We start from the raw sequence: 20,110 nt of genomic DNA, 5'->3' as shown, positions 1-20,110 counted from the left end.
AGACTGTATAACCCTTACTTGAGATAGCTATTTCATCAAAGTACTTATCAGAGTAATTTTAGACTAGACGGAATTCACTGATAATTTTGTCCTCCCGAAACTGCAGTGTCTCTGGCTCCATAGAATAAAAATCATCTTCTCAGTATAATAAGTACAGAAAACAGTGCGAAAAACTAAAAAGCCTATAGACTGGCACTTGCGCTTATGCTTTTATAATAGTACCCAAAGTATAAATTATCTCTTCTCTCTTATGTTATGATGAATGACCTGAAAGTTAATACCTTTTCTTCCAATATAATTAACAAAACAATTTAGTATTTAAATAGAATTTACATTCTCAGAGCATTTTTGATAATTAAGTAAATGCTTGGTATTTAATTTACAATGAACATATTTTGATTCCCTTTGCAGTAATTAAATATTAAAATCAGTGTAGTAATAATGAGGGTTGCTAGAAGTTGCTTTATAAATAGTCAAAACTTAAAAATATATGTTCTGAAAATGCGTGGTGATTTTAAAACATAAGAACTATAAATCCCAAATCAAAATCTAAGTAAAATATCTACATTTTTTTTCCATTTCTGTGTACTATTTTAGAAAGCTCTTGGGAATTCCCTAGTGGCTTAGCAGTCAAGGACTCAGTGATCAAGGATTCATTGTTGTCGCTGCTGTGGCTGGGATTAGATCCCTGGCTGGGGAACTTCCACATGCTTTGGGCAAGGCCAAAAAAAAAAAAAAAAAAGCTCAGTAGACATGAAAGGGTTCTTGAAAACCACAGCAATTTTTTAAAAACATTTAGGGAGAAGTTCCCATCATGGCTCAGTGGTTGATGAACCCGACTAGCATCCATGAGGACCTGGGTTCGATCCCTGGCCTTGCTCAGTGGGTTAAGGATCCAGCGTTGCCATGAGCTGTGGTGTAGGTTGCAGATGCAGCTTGGATTCTGAGTTGCTGTGGCTGTGGTATAGGCCAGCAGTTGTAGCTCCAATTTGACCCCTAGCCTGGGAACCTCCATGCACCATGGGCGCAGCCCTAAAAAGAAAAAAAAAAAAACAAAAAAAAACAAAAAAAATTAAATAGCATAAACAATTTTAAGATTTTTTTTCTATTACAAATCCAGAGACAATACTACTTATATCCTTTATCTATTGGTGACATGGGTTCTTTGATTATAGGCATTTGTCCTATAGATTTTTAAGGTCTTTTTTTTTCTCCTTTGCAGTTGGTTGGTTTTGTGTATGCCTGTTATGTCATCAGTATCTTCATGGAAGAAGAGGACACGTGTAAGTACTATTACATCTATGTGTGGGTTTATTTTGGATGAGAATGAGTTTGCACAACTGATCATGACAGGGTTATACAGTCTCTTGTATTTGGAATTTTAAATGATGGAAATCAGCATAGTCAAGTCGTAATCAAACCATTACAAACTATGTGCACAAATAAGATGGCACCAAGCTCTGAAGCTCTCAATCCAGGTCATGGGGGAGGGTGGTCAGAGACACAGGTGCCTATGCATTGCTGTCTTGTCATCTCAGGAACTCTTCATCAAAGACCTAAATGTTTTTCTGAGTCGAGAATTAGGGTTTTTTAATCCATCACCAACTGTAACTATGTTGCCTGCAAAATGTTAAATTCTGACTAATAGCAATAACATCAATACAACAATACATTACACCAAGAACTCTATGTATACAAACGATGTAAAATGCTCTGAGAAAACTAAATATGACAGTCTTCAACAAGAGATGTAAAAAAAAGAAAAGAAAAGATGCTGAAAAAGAGTTAATGGAATGGTTAAAAAAAAGAGAAAAAGCTGGAGTTCCCATCATAGCTCAATGGTTAATGAACCCAACTAGTATCCATGAAGACATGGGTTCGATCCCTGGCCTTGCTCAGTGAGTTAAGGATCCAGCATTGCTGTGGCTGTGGTGTAGGCCAGTAGCTACAGCTCCGATTCGAGTCCTAGACTGGGAACCTCCATATGCCATGAGTGCGGCCCTAAGACAAAAGACCAAAAAAAAAAAAAAAGTGAAGTAGCATATTTTAGCAGAACACCAAAAAAGAAAAAAGAAAGACATGTTACCTGAAGTCATGTGGGCAGAAATATAGCAACATAGGTTAGCAACTGGCACTTATTTAGCACCTGCTAATGTACAAGGCGCTTCCTGGCACAACTTCATTATGGGCTCAAATAATACCAAGGAAAATTTTATTTTTTTTTAAGTAATTGATTATGTAGTTCCCATTGTGGCTCAGCAGGTTAAGAACCTAACACAGTGTCCATGAGGACACAGGTTCAATCCCTGGTCTCACTCAGTAGGTTGAGGATCCAGTGTTGCTGTGAGCTGTGGTGTAGGTTGCAGATGCAGCTCAGATCCCTTGTTGCTGTGGCTATGGTGTAGGCTCAGCCACAGCTCCAATTCAACGCTAGTCTGGGAACTTCCATATGTCACAGATGCAGCCGTATAAAAAAAAAAAAAAAGGGGGGGGGGATTATTAAATGAACAAATCACACCCACCCATCCCAGAGATTTGGTTATATCACTGCAGTTACAGCCTGAGTTATAAAGTTGACTCAAGAAAAATGAAGTTAAGTGTCTGGCTAACCATTACAACTTCTTGCTAGAACACAACCCCAAAAGATGAATGCTTGCCTCCAAATAGGTACAGCACATGGTGTATGAACTGAAATCCAGTTGACAATGAGGATTTAGCAACTGGAAGAAATATTAGACACTGAGATTAAACTCATCAGAGCAAAAACCACAAGCATACAACATCAACATCTTTTGTGTTTGCTTGGGGGTATTTTGTTTTTTAAGTGTTAGATGAGCTGCAAAGTTTCTGACTTCAGAAGTGCTGTTGTAATGACAACACTTCCGACTACGAGGTTAACTTTAAAACGTATATTTTCAGGCGATTTATGAGTCATTGTAAAATGTGACAAAGTTAATGTCTAGCAAATCAGCAGCATGCTTCCAATGCACAGCAAGACAGCCTGCACGGCAGAAAGCAACCAGTTGAGCAAGAACAATTTTAACTGGAATTGGGACTTTAAAAAAATACTATTAGAATTGGGGCTGAATAAATACTCTCCCCCCCCAAAAAAAATGATACATTGATTAGTAAATCCCAGGTGAACACCTTATAAAGTACTTTTGAGCAGGTATCAAAAGTGTTCTTTTTCTTCTCCTCACTGAGCTGATTGGAGGCTTTCAAATGATGCTAATGCTTCGTCCTATCTCATTGTATGAAGACAGGCAGATTAATCAATAGGCATCTTTTGTCTAGTAGGACAAATACATAAAGGACTTTTCCTTGAGGCTTGTGATTTGAAGCAAAACTTGGAAATGCAGAATGACATGCAAAATAAAAGACTCATCTAAATTGGATAAGAAGATTTTTGACCTTCTATCAGCCTTTTTTAGAGTAATAATGTCAGTGTATATGGATCGTATTGCGGCTGGCAGATATTGTAGTTTCATTGACTGTAGAATCTTTAATTAGCTTAAGTTTCTCCATAGAAATCTCTAAATCAGCTATTTTAATGCCCATCAAACTGGCTTTGAAGCAGCTGCCAGCAGCCTGTTCTATTAATGGTTTACCTCGAGTGTTTTTTATTAGATCCATACATTAAGTTACCCAGAGACATTTGGATATCGTTGTGTTACTATCAATTCAAATAATATAGCCAAAAGGGTCTTCGGCATTCAAAATGAAGCAAAGATGCCCTAGACCAACCTGACATGATAATCTGTGCTGGAGAAAGATGACAGTAAAAAGCAATCACAAACCTTTTAGTCTGATAGTTCTCAAGTGAGGGTAATTTTACATTTTTTATTGAGAGAAGTAGGCACCAAAGTGCAGCTGTAATTAAATTGTCCCAGAGTCTTCAGAAGGCAGATGTGAGCCAGAAGAAATGTCTGAAACCAAGTCTAGATTTCTATGTCTAGATCTCATAGACTAGTACAATTTGTGCCAGAGCTTAGCTCTCAGGTGCCATAATGAACTGCCCTGTGACTATGGCATTACCCATCCAAAGTCAAGAAGACATGTCCTTTGAATTGTTTTTTTCCAAAATTTAAACGTGAAATAAGAAAACAACACTGGTAACCTTCCAGTTTAGCTAAGTACACTTCTGGAAAGTTTCTTTCGAAAGGTAACTGCAAATAGATAATGTGATGTCACAGTACTTTGGCAGACAATATATCATTTATCATTTCGATTTCTATTCTAACTAATGAAAATCTCTGCATTATTCACAATGCAAAGTTAAGCCTTGTTCTTGGACTGAAAGCTGTCAGCCGGCCTTAAAAATTAATAACTATCCACTTCTCTCCTCTGCATTGCTTAAGTGGCTCTATGGGACTAATGTTTCAGCTGATGGACATTTCTGAAGGGTAATAAATGCTTGAGGAAATGTTTATTTCTAGCCACCCATCTTCTTAGTTACCTCTCAGCCTTTTGCGCTATTTCCTATAAAGACCATGGTTGCAGGTCAAAGACAATGAAATAAAAAGCTCACAAAAGGAGGAGTATTGCTAGGTGGGGTCAGCACTTTCCATCATTCCTTGTAATGAAAAAGCCTCCTTATATCTGCTTCATTTTTTATTTCTTATGTTAATATCTATCCATCTCTGTGAATGCTTTTGTGAGCCTGGGATATCTGGAAACTGTTGTCACAAAAACATGTCAGCGTCTTGTTTGTGAACCATGAACCGCTGAAAATGAATCTGTGGGCTTGTTCCTATCTTGTCAGACTTACTAAAAAGAATGTTTTTAATTCAAGCAGTGCGATGGGGACGCAGAAGATGCTGAAAAATTATATTAACTTATATAAGTATTACCAGGCTCTTTTTCAGAGGATCTGTTGCCAGCACTACGTCCTCTGATATATGTTGCAAATTGCAGTCGGGCCATCAGTGCAGGCTTGCAAAGGCCAGTCTGGCTTGTGTATGTTGAATGGCAGGAGAAATGTAAATTGAAAACGTTCATTTTTGGAAAAGGAAATGAACTCCCCAGATGAGAGTTCCGTATTTCACATTGAAAATCTCAAAATAGGAGTTCCTGTCATGGCTTAGGGGAAGTCAATCTGGCCAGCATCCATGAGGACACAGGTTCAATCCCTGGCCTCACTCAGTGGGTTAAGGATCTGGTGTTGCCATGAGCTGTGGTGTAGGTTGCAGACGTGGCTCTGACCTGGCATTGCCGTGCCTGTGGTGTAGGCTGGCAGCTACAGCTCCAATTCGACCCCTAACCTGGGAACCTCCATATGACTTGGGAGCAGCCCTAAAAAGACCAAAAAAAAAAGAAAGAAGAAAATCTCAAAATAGCTCTCTTTATACAACTATTAGACCCCTGCTACTGTACTTTTGGGAGCTTTTCATTGGAAGGAAGCATGACTCTTGGAAAAACAGTCCTTATCTCCACTGTCCTTGAGGCTTCTCGCAGGCTGGTGTCCACGCATTCGCCTATCTTCCCATGAATACCTTTTAAGAAACTAAAATACTATTACCGAAGCAATGATGGAATTGGAAATAAAAATAATCCCTATGTCTTCCTTTAATTTTACTAGAGAAGCTAATGGGAGAAAAACTGACTAGGTTGAGTGTTAATTTCCCTTCCTCATTTTGTAATGTCTGGAGGAGCTTTAGAGAAGAAGAGTTGAGAGTTGCTGAGCTGCAACCCTGTGCTTGCCCAGCCTCAAGAAAAAGCCCAGAGTCGGCGACAGAGACATCACCCACAGCATATGGAAATTCCCAGGCCAGAGACTAAATCCAAGCCACAGCTGCTCCATCCTTTAATCCACTGCCCCGGGCCAGGGATCAAACCCTCACCTCTGCAGCAATCCAAGCCACGGCAGTTGGATTCTTAACCAATTATGCCACAGTCGGAACTCCTGGGTAGAGGATCTTTCTTACACGTCCAAAGCATAAAGGGGCCTGGAGTGACACTACTAGGTCGACTCACCCATGGGTTACCAGGGAAAGAGCAGAGAGGCACACCCCTCACTGCCCCTTTGATAAGCTATCATAGTGGAGACGTTTAGCTCCACAGACTGGAACAGTCACTAACCCGGGCCTGGGACAAGTGTGCAGTCATTTACCGATAGGCTCTGTGATTAAGAGGGAAGGTCTGTCGTGTGGGTAGGATATAGGTGAAGCAGGGACTGGTCACCTGAAATCAGGGATGTACAGAGAGTGAACATCCATCTCAGATGGCCTGATCATACAAGGGTGGAGGCACAGGAGAATTTTGTGACAGTCACAGATGGAGAAAAGCATAAGATTCAGGGGAGAGTGATCTTGTGGTCAGAGTCAACATTTCAAAGGAGTCATAGCTGTGGTCCAATAAGCCATTAAGAATCTTACTGCTTCTTGGAGAGTCTATATTTCTTTTGGAAACTATCTGGGGAGTTACATGTAGCTGTTCTCACCACAGTTTAGATTTAGAGCCAAAAGCATTTCCCTGTAACTCTGCCAAATAGCACAAAACTACTGGCTAATCTTTCTACTAGAAGATCTCTGAGTTCGGAATCTATATTTTGTTCCCTGATATAATCCTAGAGCCTAGAAAATGCCTTGCACATAGCATTCAATGAAAAAGGACTGTTGAGTTTATATTGTTAAGTAAATTCTCTTGGCCTAGCCACTCATTTTTCAAACTGGATTCTCAAATTTAATGAAATGTTTAGAATTATGTTTAGAATTTAGTGAGATGCTCGGCGCACTTACAAATTTTTTTCTTTCAGTTTTTTTTTAATTAAAGTATAGTCAATTTATAATGTGACACTTTCTGATGTACAGCAAAGTGAGCCAGTCATACATACATATATACTATTTTTCTCATATTATCCTCCATTATGGTCTATCCCAAACGACTGGATATAGTTCCCTATGCTGTACAGCAGGACCTCATTGCTTATCCATCCTAAATATAAGAATTTGCAGCCACAACCCTGAACTCCTTGTCCATCCCACTCCCTCCCCCTCCCCTTTGACAACCACAAGTCTGTTCTCCACGTCTGTGAGTCTGTTTCTGTTTTGTAGGTGGGTTCATTTGTGCCATGTTTTTTTGTTTTGTTTTGTTTTGTTTTTGTCTTTTTGCTATTTCTTTGGGCCGCTCCCGTGGCATATGGAGGTTCCCAGGCTAGGGGTCCAATCGGAGCTGTAGCCGCCAGCCTACGCCAGAGCCACAGCAACATGGAATCCGAGCCGCATCTGCGACCTACACCACAGCTCATGGCAATGCCGGATCCTTAACCCACTGAGCAAGGCCAGGGATCGAACCCTCAACCTCATGGTTCCTAAACCAAATTTCCAATATTTTTATTTAACGAAGGGAGGGTCTGTGTCTCTTTAGCTTAACTGGGTGGATTTTCAGTAATTTTGAAGGTCGAGATACAGGGAGATGGATTAAATTTCCACTATGTCACATCAGAGCAAGAGCTTGAGTTTGTAGATCCCTGAACAAGACACCTTTGAGGAAATAAGGACCTGGAAGATAGATGCACCCACAGAGCGAATTCAAATGCAAAATACAGCCAAGGGGACAGACTCATTGTCAAAAAGTTGGGACCAGCAGAATGGAGACCTAAGCCAGCCCCATACAGGGGAAGGTCAGGCAGCACAGAATAGGGGTCTAGCTACAGTGCAATGGTTCAGAGCCAGGATTCCAGGTCTTGGGTAGGTTAACAAGAAATTCTTCATAATGGATGTGTTAATTAACTCAATGGTGGGAATCCTTTCATTATGTACACATATATCAAATCATCATGTTTAAACTTTAAATATATTACAGTTTTGTTGATTATACCTCAATAAAGCTGAAAAAACAAAGACAGTGTCTCTCAAGAATGTCATAAACACCCAAATCCCCAAACCAGTGACTCAAGTGGGGACTGTCCATGGGGCCAAGCTAGAGAAAGCATTTTACTAGAACCAGCTCCAAAGTCAAAGCCGACCCCATGTGAAGTGGAGCCTAGAAGGTTGTGTCTCTCCAAACCAGGACTCCTGTCATTCAGCCTAATTTAGGAACCAGCCACAGCCGTGTTTTCTCCTCTCCTCACTTCCTCATCCCCAGTCACATCTGTTTCCCCACATCCACCAAGCTCTTTCCTTCCTCTGTGGACTCGATAACCCATGTACACCCTTCAGATCTCAGCTTAACTGCCTCTCCCCCATTTTACCACTTCCCTCCCACCCTCTGGAGACTAGTTGTGGGCACTGGGATATACTGTTATATGCTTTCATCATATACTGTATTTTTCCTTGAAAACAGCACTTTTTTTTTTTTTTTTTTTGTCTGCACCTGCACCCTCAGCATGTAGAAGTTCCCCAGCAGGGGATCAAACCTGACCCAGGGAACTTCCAGAAAACCTAAGTTTCTGTTTTGGCAGACGGGGGTCGGGGGCATTTGGCTGTGGTGTGCAGTAGTTGGATGGGGGATCTCAGTTCCCAGGCCAGAGATTGAACCCAGGGTGCAGTGGGGTTCAGATTACTGCTACTAGATCACCAGGGAACTCCCCCACCATAACTAATTTTTTTTTATGGCTGCACCCACAACATATGGAAATTCCCGGGGCAAGGACTGAAATCTGAGCTGCAGCCATGACTTATGTTGCAGCTACAGCCACACCAGATCATTTAACCCACTGCACTGGACCAGGGATCAAACCTATATGTCCACAGTGACCCAAGCAGCTTCAGTGGGATTCTTAAGCCACTGCACCATGGCAGGAACTTCACAATTGTAATTTTTAAAAGTGATGATATCCCCAGGGCCTCACCCCTTTCCTAATGTAAAGGACACTCTGTACACTAGAGAATGGGTGAGTATTGAGTGAATAACTGTAGGAGTAAATGGGTTCAGAAGGTTGCTTAGGAGTTCCATTGGCAGAGGTGGGGGAGAAAGCTCTTCGTTTTTATTCTCCGGCTCCATTTATAGGAATGGCCACTCCTCACACAAGCTAGACTCTTGGGCATACTCTGTGACTCTTCCCTCACTTCCTACATCTAAGCAGTCACCAAATGAGACACTGTCACCTCCCTCCAAGTAGCTAAAAGCTCCTACGTGTTCTTCAACCTCTTTCCCTGGACGCCCTCTCCCCGTGCCTCAGTAGACCCTCAGCATGTCTCTGAACTCGTGCTCAACTTACTTTTTACTTCTCTGCGTTCCCCACTTGTAGCACCTGGAGATCATGCCCTTCCCACCCTGGGATCCCAGGACCTGGGTCAGTATCTGGAACATCACCGGAAATCAGTAAAGACTTCTTGGACAAATGTTGTACCAAATTTTGTACAAATATGTACAGAACCCACAGCAAGGAAAATGTCCCCAAGTCTTTACGTTCTCTCTCGTCCCTCTTTCCTCACATCTTATGAAAATTTAAATTTCCCCATTCCTTGCCCTATAGAAGCTCATCTAAATCACAATAAGACAGAAATGGTTTGGGCACTTCTCTTTCCCAGAAATTTTCCTTAGCTACTCATTATGGCCTGTTTTGATGGAAAGTTGACACCAATAAGCAGAACACCCACACGCCAGAGAGGGGATGTAATTTTCTTTGTTTCCGCTTGAAACTGTATGTCAGGAATGATTTAAATGAAGGTGGTCCTACCTCTGCCAGTATTTAGCCCCCGCTCATTAGCACATGGAGCCACCTCTTAGGGGTCCCCAGGGCACTCTGAGCTCTAACACCGCAGCTCTGTGGGTGACACCTGGAGCTGTGGTGGGAGTTCTCTCAGGGCATGATCAAGTGCATCACTTCTCTCCATTCATTTGCAAACGGTGAATTTGGGGCAGCTGTTCCAAACATTCTGAGGGTTCTGGTCTAGACCAACAGCCCTGGGAGTGGAAAGCTCATCCCTTGCAGCAAGTGTTCTGCACAAATGTCCCTCCGCTCCAGGGAGAGCACCTCCCTCCATCCCTGATCACGACAGCCCGGCCCCAGGTTCTCATGGTTACCAACAGCCGTGGGTGGTGGCTGGCCCTCCCCTCCTGAAGAAAGGCTGAAAGACCTGCCATCCAGATGGTTCAGGTTGGAAGATGAGGGATTTGGGAGCCAGATGTGATTATGAGGGAGTAACAAATTTAAAAATTCACATCCTCACGGTACCCTAAATGCAGTGAGGGAGACAGGGGACCGTAAGGATTTTATGTGGATCCTGGGCAATGGTTTTATTCTGGGTTATTAGTGGGGAAATTTAGGAGCCCGAGGGGAGAGTAGGTACCAGCAGTCTGACAGGGTCCCCTGTGCTGTCATTTTAACTCTAAATTCAATATCCCTCTGCCAACCCACCTCCCCTCTCTCAGTCCTCCCACTGCGCTGGTCTGCCAGCCCCACCTGCCAGACCCCTAAGTCCTCCTTTCTCTCCAGCTGTCCCTGAGCTGCCAGGTGACACAGCAGAGAAGCACCTGCTGCAGCCACTGGCCCTGTTGCGTCCCACAAGGTGGCATTAGTGCATGTGCCCGGCCATCACTCTGTCCTCCCCTCACTCATTCCTAGCAGTGCCTTCTCCAGGTCCCTTAAAACTGCAGTTTCAGGAGTTCCCGTCATGGTGCAGTGGTTAATGACTCTGACTAGGAACGATGAGGTTGCAGTTTTGATCCCTGGCCTTGCTCAGTGGGTTAAGGATCTGGCGTTGCCGTGAGCTGTGGTGTAGGTCGCAGACATGGCTCGGATCCCTCGTTGCTGTGGCTCTGGCGTAGGCTGGCGGCTACATCTCCCTAGCCCAGGAACCTCCATATGCTGCGGGAAGTGGCCCTAGAAAAAGACAAAAAAAATTCAGTTTCAGAGCTTTCCACCCTGAGGCTTCGGAGTCTACTCTTGGGTTAGGAACGAGGAAGCGAAGCCAGAGAGGGGGTGATCCTGGTACCATTGCCTGCCCTTGCTCCATATGCTCAGAGCAGAGGCTCTTCCACTGCAGCCAAGAGAAGGAAAGCCAGGAGCCTGGGTTCCCACCAGCTCCCAGCAGGACTGTCTACACGTGGATTATCCCCTTCCTGACCTGGAAGAGGAGGCCTCCACTCCGCTCCATGGCTTTTGTGGCTCTATGTCCACCCTCCCACATTCAGGACTTTGCCTCATTAATCATGCTCTTTCCCTCCCGAGCTTTCTCTTTCTTCCTCTCTCTCTCTCAATTTTTTTCCCTCTCATTGGTTCTTTTTCCTTAGCTTACCAAAAAGGTCACATACTTAAAAACAAAAACAGAAATTACCCTGTCTCCCTACCCAGTCTACACTGAGCATGCCTGACTCTCATACTTCTCCCTCTACACCTAGACTTTTCTACAAACCAGTCCAGACTTAGTGTTGACTTTATCACCTCCTATTCACTGTCAGATCGCTGCTGTCCAACTTTTTGTCCTATGTGATCACTAAGGCTGCTCTCTCCAAGGCCAGCAATGACCTCCTAATTGTCAAGTTCACTTAGATCTCACCAGGCTTCCTTAGCCATGCATGGGGTAGGTCACTGCTGACTATTCTCTCCTTGGAAATCTTCTCTTCTTGCTTTCCAAGCAATCCCATCTCTTGAGTTTTGCCAGGCAATCCCAACTCTTGAACAGCACTATTTTGCCAATTAAAAATTATTTCTGTAATTCCCATTGCAGCTTAGCAGAAACGAACCCGACTAGTATCCATGAGGACACAGGTTCGATCCCTGACCTCGCTTAGTGGGTTAAGGATCTGGCATTGCCATGAGCTGTGGTGTAGATGAGGCTCAGCTCCTGTGCTTGGATCCCGTGTCGCTGTGGCTGTAGCATAGGCTGGCAGCTACAGCTTTGATTCAACCCCTAGCCTGAGAACTTCCATATGCCACAGGTGTGGCCCTAAAAGACCCCCAAAAAATTATTTCTAATATTCTCATGCAAATTAAGCAGATTTCTGGGACAGACACAGGTAACAAATTCTCAAGTACTCGCACTGGCCCCTTTGGAGTGATGATGCTTTACCATTAAGGCCTTAAAATGTCAATGCACCATCCTTCGTATCCAGCTTTTTCTCTCACTGTTACACTACAGCATCTTAAGTAAGATCAGATGATGAAACAGAAGCATTTTAAATTAAGACCAAACAATAAAACAGATGTTTATCCCTTTTAGATAGCAAAGAGGCACATAATATTCTCCAGAGCTGTATACTCTAGGATCAAATATTTAATGGAAATCCGATTTTATAATTCCTCCGAAGAAATGTCATGCAAGTAACCAACAATAAAAGGCATATATGGAGCACTCATCTTCATGTGCTTTAAGTACTTTATTGACTAAAAAAAAAAAAACTAATTTAGTGTTATTCCTGGGAGCAGTATTTGAAACTGGCCTAAGTGAAGTCCTTGGGAGTTCCACTTAGCTTGGATGCCCACATGAAGAGAAAGCAGCGGAGGAGTTCTGTGTGGCTTAGTGAGTTAAGGATCTGGTATTGTCACTGCTGCTGCTAGGGTCGGGACTGTGGCTCAGATTCCATGCCTGGCCCTGGAATTTTCCACATGCTGCAGGTGGGGCCAAAAAATTTTTAGAAATAAAAGGAGACCAAGTAGGGGAGAAGTGAAGGCATTTGCCTCTCCTTCTAAGTTGTATGCAGTACAAAGTAAATTCATTCTAAATTTTATACCTAACTAGCCTTTCGGTTTTGTCCACATTCTTTCCTCAGAGAAGGAAACAGGAGCTCTCTCGCTTGCTCGCTTGCTCTCTTTTCTCCTCCTCGCTTTTGTCTGCTCTCTCTCTCTGATTATAAGAACCAGAAGCCTAGATCAGAGTTAATGGTGTACCCTGAGAACAGCTTTCTCTGCTACCTACAGTTCAGTCAGCTGCCAAGCTTGTAATGTTTTCTAGCCCTTACTCATTGAATACCATCTACACAAATTTTGTAAGAGCCGTGCGAGCTCAGGTTGGAGACTGCCCAGATCTTTGCCATTTGTCAGTTCTCCTGGCACACAGGTTCCCTGCAGTTAGGTGTCCCATGACATTGAATTCCAGATCATGGAATGTTCTGGAACATGACCACTTCCAGGCCTGGCCCCCATGTCGCTTCCACATGTGGTTCTCCGGGCTCCTTCCCCTTCCTGCCTGTTGGGTACAGACCAGCACAGAAGCTTGGGAAGCCACATGTTTAAAATGGTGGAGCCACAGTGTTGAAGGGACCTGGGTCACTGAGTCATTGCTTGGAGGAGAGTTGACCACATAACATGAGAACAGGATGACAGTGCCTCTGAGGCACAAGGCACTGAGGAGCACCCAAGACAGTAGGTCAGGGGAGGGTTCACAGAAGTGGGGACCCTGGGGCAAAAACCAGCAGGATGTCCTGTACCTCTGCCAGGGAGCAGAGTTTTCAGGCATTCCACAAACATGTGAGTGCCTCCTGGGCACTTGGGAAGGTCTCTTGGAGGAGGTGGCATGGAAGCTGAGACTTAAAGGGTAAGAAGGAGCCTGTGAGGTGACTGGGCAGATGGGACATCAGTGCATAAAAAAGTGATTAAGGAATTACTTCCCAGAAGAGGCTTCCAGCCCAAACCAATGTGTACCCTCAGCAGCAGCTTCATCCTGGATGCCCTGCAGACTCAGCCAGAATCTGGCCCCTCTCCACCTACGGACCCTCCAAACAGTAGTAAATTAAAAGGCAGGTTATCCAGCTCAGGGACTTGATTGTCAACCCTGTGTGGAGCAGGAAGGCTGTGTGAACAGGGTGAAAACCATATCTTTTTCACACATTGCGAAAAGAGACATTGCTGAGAGGGGATTTCGGTTTTATTTTCTTTTTCTTTTGCTCTATATGTGCCTCAATTTCTCTTTAGTCGTCTTCACGTTTCTTTGGAAGAGTAAATTAGATCTGTTTCTTTTTTATTTAAGGAAAACAAAGATGCCAGCTAAGAATCTATTGGTCCTAAAGTTGGAGCCAAGGTATCACACTGACTCTGCCTTCCTCCCAAGGTGACAAAGATGCCCGAGGATAAGTGAGGGTCAACGTTTCTTTATAACTTTGTGCAGCTCCTGACGTCCATGAGGGAAGCGCTTCTGCACAGAAAGTTATATCTATTCAGGGTCTTAAATTACTATACAGTTTATTAAGCTGACAGGTTTTTTTAATCTGTTTTTTTTTTTTTTTTCCTTAAGCTCTAAATGCTACCAGAGCTAAATTTTAATAATCACCTTGGGGGAACTTTTGGTTTCTTTTTATTGTGGCAACACATGCATAATGTAAAATTAACCATTTGAACACGTTCAAGTGTCCATTTGGGGGCATTAATTCCATTCACAAAGTTATGCAACCATCACCCCTATCCATTTCAACTTTTTTTTATCATTCCATACAGAAGCTTTGTGTCTGTTAACAAGATCTCCCCAATCGCCTCTCTCCTCAGCCCTGGTAACTTATTTTATTCTGTTTCTCTGTACTTGCCTATTCTAGAAACCTTATGTAAATGGAATCATAGAGTTATTTGTCCTTTCGTGTCTGACTTGTTTTACTTATTATCATGTTTTCAAAGTTTATCCACATCGTATCCTGTGTCAGAATTTCCTTCCTTTTCAAGGCTGACTGATATTCCATTGAACTTTTAATGACTCTTTGATCAACTTAAATGCAAAAGTCTAAATTCCTTTAACTAATCTCTTCCATTAACAAGTTAAAGTCCTTTGGCTTAGCAGGTTAAGAGTCTGATATAGCATCCATGAGGATACAGGTTCGACCTCTGGCCTCACTCAGTGGGTTAAGGATCCAGCATTGCCCCAAGCTGCAGTGTAGGTCATAGATATGGCTCAGATCTCACATTGCCATGGCTGTTGAGTAGCCCTGAAGCTACAGCTCTCAATCAACCCCTAGCCTGGAAACTTCTCTATGCTCCAGGTGAAGCCCTAAAAAAAAAAAACAATAATATGGGAGTTCCTGTCGTGGCGCAGTGGTTAACAAATCCGACTGGGAACCATGAGGTTGCCGGTTCAGTCCCTGGCCTTGCTCAGTGGGTTAAGGATCCAGCTTTGCCATGAGCTGTGGTGTAGGTTGCAGATGCGGCTCGAATCCTAAGTTGCTGTGGCTCTGGCATAGGCTGGCGGTTATAGCTCCGATTGGACCCCTAGCCTGGGAACCTCCATATGCCGCGGGTGTGGCCCTAGAAAAGGCAAGGAGACAAAAAAAAAAAAAAAGAAAACACACACACACACACACACACACAAAAAAACAATAAGTTAATAAGTCCTTTAACATTTAACCTTCACTCAAGAAATCATTGTAGTTATCATTCTTTAGAAGTACTTCAAATATTCCTTCTAATAAACAAAACATTCACTGGTTTATAAACTATTCCAGCAAATCTAATAAATCAAAAAAAGATGTTTATAGATATATTAAATTTTATGTTCTCTTAAATATTACCCAAAGTTAATAAAATATTCCCATGACTTTCTAAATTTGCTTCTAAAATCAAAAGCATAAAATTAATTACCAAATTCACATTTTGAAATGATTTTACTTGGTGCACCTGCCAGATCTAACATAATCTGTCTGATGATGTTAAGAAACACAAAGGAGTTCCCATCGTGGCTCAGTGATTAACAATCCAACTAGGAACCATGGGGTTTCAGGTTCAATCCCTGGCCTTGCTCGGTGGGTTAAGGATCTGGTGTTGCAGTGAGCTGTGGTGTAGGTCGCAGGCATGGCTCAGATCTGGCATGGCTCAGATCTGGAGTTGCTGTGGCTGTGGTGTAGGCCAGCAGCAACAGCTCCAATTAGACCCCTTGCCTGGGAACTTCCATATGCCACAAGTGCGGCCCAAAAAAAGAGAAAAGAAAAAAAATGTAGAACTGGCTTACTTTGTTCTCTCTGGAGTCAACTCCCTGTGTTGGCCATGCATTTCTCTAATAAATAAGCATCTCAAACAATTTGACTTCACTACATATTACAGGATTTTTCAGCTGGGAAGCAGGACCTAAATTCCAAGAGGATTCTAACTTTTCACTAATGGGTTTTCAGAGCTTTTTTAAGTAGTTGGAGGAACAAGAGGAGATCTCATTCCATTCCCTTCAAATGTGATTAATTCTGCAACACCAGAACTCAAATGACCTTGGATTTGAGTAGACAGAAGACTTTACTCCTATTAGAGTTTCTTTTGGTTGCTTTTTATATTTGCTAAATCTTTAATGTCTTCCCGTGTGATTCAAATGCTTTGTTGACATTTCACTTCTTTTTTTTCCACCATACCACCTGATGAATTCTGTGTTCTTTCTATATTCTAAGTAGGTTGCCAATTCTTGTAGATATTTAAATGTTTGATTGGATTCAGCATTAATTTCCTAACTCTTCTTGTTCTGAGGTCATTGACCTGTTCAGATTCAAAAGTATTGTCCAGATTCTGCATTTTATTGTTTAATTTTAGGCTGTAAACAAGTTTAAATAGCTAATCCTTTATTGATTTATTGATTCATTCATTCAAGAAACAGTTATTGAAAGATTTCTGAACATTAGACCACAAGGACACAGAGATGAATAAGACTTGGTCCCTTACCCAGGAGATCTTAGGTTCTATTAAGTGATCCAAGCATGTAAATAATTGTGAAAGAGTGAAGTGCAGATAATGGTCTGTATAAAGTGAATCAGAGGCACAGAAAAAAAAAGGCAGAGGCTAATTGTGTGTCAGGCAAGTATGGGGGCTCAGAGCATGAGAACATGGTCTTAAATGAAGAATATTACAGAGGTCCCTTCTTGGTGCAGCAGAAACGAATCCAAGTGGGAACCATGAGATTGTGGGTTTGATCCCCGGCCTTGCTCAGTGGGTTAAGGATCCGGCGTCATTGTGAGCTGTGGTGTAGGTTGCAGATGTGGCTCAGGTCTGGCATTGCTCCGGCTGTGGTATAGGAAAGGAAAAAAGGAAAAAAGACCAAAAAAAAAAAAAAAAGAATATTACATCACAAGGAAGGGGACAAAGAAATGCATTTTAAGTAGTGGGATAACATGTCAAAACAGCTTGGGAAAACCATGAGATCCTCAGGAAGTGATGAGTAAAGGGGTATTTTCGGTTCACTAAGTGAGCAGTGGGGTCAGTCTTTGAGGGACCTTGGATTCTGTTTCCTATCTTGGCACTTATAAAGTTAGCATTTATAAGGCACTCTGTGATAAATAAATTACTTTTCTCCCAGCTAGCAATAACCACCCACATGGCTTAGCTACCCCATGCCTTGCTCAGTGCACACCAGGGAATGAGGGAATCAATATCCTGTCACATCTGTACCTATCAGATCTCATCAGCTGGGATGCTCTGCTGGATGACGTGGAATCAATGAATGGATTTAACCTTGAGAAGAATATGATCAGATGTCATTTTCTTTGACTAGTAATTCATAGAGAAAAGAATAAGAAAAGTGACCTCGGAAGAAATGGCATTTTGGGGATGGAGACTGTCTTAGAAATAGGAAAACCAAAAGTAATAACAGAGATTATTTTTTTAAATAAAGTAAAATAATATTCAAAGGGGAAATGTTCAAAATTGTAGAAGCAGACAGTAAATATGAGCTATAGAGAGACTTCAGAGTCAACAAGTATTTGTCCCTTGATTTATAGAGCAAAGTAAAAGACTGGCTAGATTTCAATGAGAATTATAAAAATATATTGGAGAAAAAATTGGATAACCAAGGAAAGAATATATTACAAGGGGGAAAAGTTATAACTGTTTGGACAGATTCTTAGAACTGTTTTTAGCCCTTACCTTTTTAAGCCATCGATTCCTCTCAGCCTTTCCATTCTGGTTTAATTGAACCCAAAGAGATTTTAGAATTTCATTATGCCATATTTAAATATGACCTACTCTTAGAAAAGTTTAAAGTGGGAAAAAAAGCTATCAGCACTGATTATGGGGACATCTGATTCCAGAGATCTGGACCCGCAAGAGAAACAAAAGCTGGAAAGGCAGCCAAGCAGAACTGAAAGGAGAGCTCCAAAAATAGAAAGGGAGGTGTTTTTAAAAACATTGTTTTCTCTAGAATGAAAGACTCCTCTGAATGAGCCCAGCAGTAGTGACACAAAGGCCTTCAGCCACCAGTCATTGTGAGTAGATAGTAATTGAAAAATTACAAAAACTTTGAAAGAGACTTCACAAAGTCAAACCATAGCTGAAAAGAGTAAGCAGCCATCCCATCCAATTACTGAGCCACTGATGAAGATTAACAGAAGGGTTCAGAGTGTCTCTATGATAGGAAAATCACACAATGTGGGTCACTTTCAAAGAACTGAGTAACTTTATAGAGAATAGAAAATGTACTATTAAAAGATGAAAACTAGGGAGTGCCAGTCATGGCACAGTGGTAAACAAATCCGACTAGGAACCATGAGGTTGCGGGTTCGATCCCTGCCCTTGCTCAGTGGGTTAAGGATCCAGCGTTGCTGTGAGCTGTGGTGTAGGTCGAAGACGTGGCTCGGATCCTGCCTTGCTGTGGCTCTGGTGCAGGCCGGCGGCTACAGCTCTGATTTGACCCCTAGCCTGGGAACCTCCATGTGCTGCGAGAACAGCCCAAGAAATGGCAAAAAGACCAAAAGAAAGAAAAAAAGAAAGAAAACTAAAATAAGAAAGTGGGGGAGGGGACCTAGCTACTTTCTTTAGGAATATAAGAAAATCAAAACCAAAACGCATATGTGTGAGGAGGAAGTAGGTTGGTGGGAGCCGATAAGTTACGGGCATCGTGTAAATATCATATAACTCTGGCAACCAAGAGTGAGGAAGGGAGCCACAGTGGCAGGTGTTTATTGTCAAAGCACCCAAAGGATCCGGCGTTGCCGTCAGCTGTGGTGTGGGTCGCAGACATGGCTCAGATCCCGAGTTGAGGCTGTGATGTAGGCTGGAGGCTACAGCTCTGATTAGACCCCTAGCCTGGGAACCTCCATATGCTGTGGGAGTGGCTCAAGAAAAAGGCAAAAAAAAAAAAAGACAAAAAAAAGAGTGTCACGTGTGCACTGGGCCAGTCACGTGCTCAACACCTGCCCGGGATGGAGAGAGAGCCCAGATCCCATGTGGCACCTGACTCTGAAGACTCTGCCTCTTCTGAGCTTTACTCTCTTTCTTGCCATACAAGGAAGTTTAATTTTCTAGAATAAAAACACTGCTCATGGAAGATGAAACCTCAGGCTTCAAAGCCTAACAGACTAATCAATCTCCCTTCCTCCAAACGATGCTTTCCAAACATGAGAAAATCAAACTAGACACAAGCTCAATGCAAGCTTGCCAAGGACAGACCCAATTCTGGGCAAGTTGGATAACAGAGCACTGGAGTTTTCACAAACCACTATTATCCTAAGCTAAACAAAGCTTTTGAAGTTTTGGAAATCAGTTGTTGATGGGCATGTGTCATCAGAAAAAGATAAATGTGTAAACAATATGGATAGCAGCCTGTTAAGTGCCTTCTGCGGACCAGCCCTCCTGGACTTTATCTAGGGCAGCCACACTCTGGGAAGCATTGTGCTCATTTTACAGATGAGCACACTGAGAGTTTTCCCACCTCACCCCCTATAAGGAGTGGAACGAATATTTCATACAGATATTTCAGGGACCAAAGTCCATATGCTTTCAAATATCCAAGTATGCCTTTCTTTCCAACCAGGATAACAACTAAATTCTTCATACACTGGTAAAGAAAGATACTTTGGTCACTCACTAGATTAAAACTAGAACATTCATATTTAAATATTGAGTGAGAATATAAATTACTTGCACAATGTAGAGAAAGATAATGGGCTAGCCCACTAAAATTTAATCGGATACTGGAGTTCCTGTGTGGCTCACAGGTTAAGAATCTGGCATTGTCACTGCAGCAGCTTGAGTCACTGCTGTGGCACAGGTTAGATCGCTGGCTCATGTCACAGGCTCAGACAAAAAAGAAAAAGAAAAAAAAAGTCCTGTCCTAATGTAATATATTTATTCCTAAAAGATTTTCTTAAGTCTACCATACGATGAAAAATTATTTATAGATTGAAATTTCATTCTTTTTTTTTCACTTGTAATGATTTTTATTTTTTCCATTATAGCTGGTTTACGGTGTTCTCTCAATTTTCAGCTGTACAGCAAGGTGACCCAGTCACACATGCATGTATACATTCTTTTTTCTCACATTATCATGCTCCATCA

General features: G+C 42.3%; 1 protein-coding gene across 2 annotated transcripts in view; it reads left to right on the top strand.

Annotated features, from left to right (window-relative positions):
- Nucleotides 1-20,110, top strand: part of NKAIN3 (sodium/potassium transporting ATPase interacting 3) — a 558,181-nt gene that overhangs the window by 517,563 nt on the left and 20,508 nt on the right. The window contains exon 5 of one of the 2 annotated variants that reach the window (XM_047783861.1): nucleotides 1,223-1,283. In XM_047783861.1, the coding sequence (XP_047639817.1) occupies nucleotides 1,223-1,283 (61 nt within the window). Of the gene's footprint in view, nucleotides 1-1,222; nucleotides 2,016-20,110 lie in introns of those variants that run through there. The other variant, XM_047783860.1, reaches the window with a different exon arrangement.

This window comes from Phacochoerus africanus, chromosome 6 (genome assembly GCF_016906955.1).
Source record: "Phacochoerus africanus isolate WHEZ1 chromosome 6, ROS_Pafr_v1, whole genome shotgun sequence".
Classification (NCBI taxonomy): domain Eukaryota; kingdom Metazoa; phylum Chordata; class Mammalia; order Artiodactyla; family Suidae; genus Phacochoerus; species Phacochoerus africanus.
The sequence above is the reverse complement of the archived record's forward strand: the minus strand, read 5'-3'. Positions and strand labels throughout refer to the sequence as shown.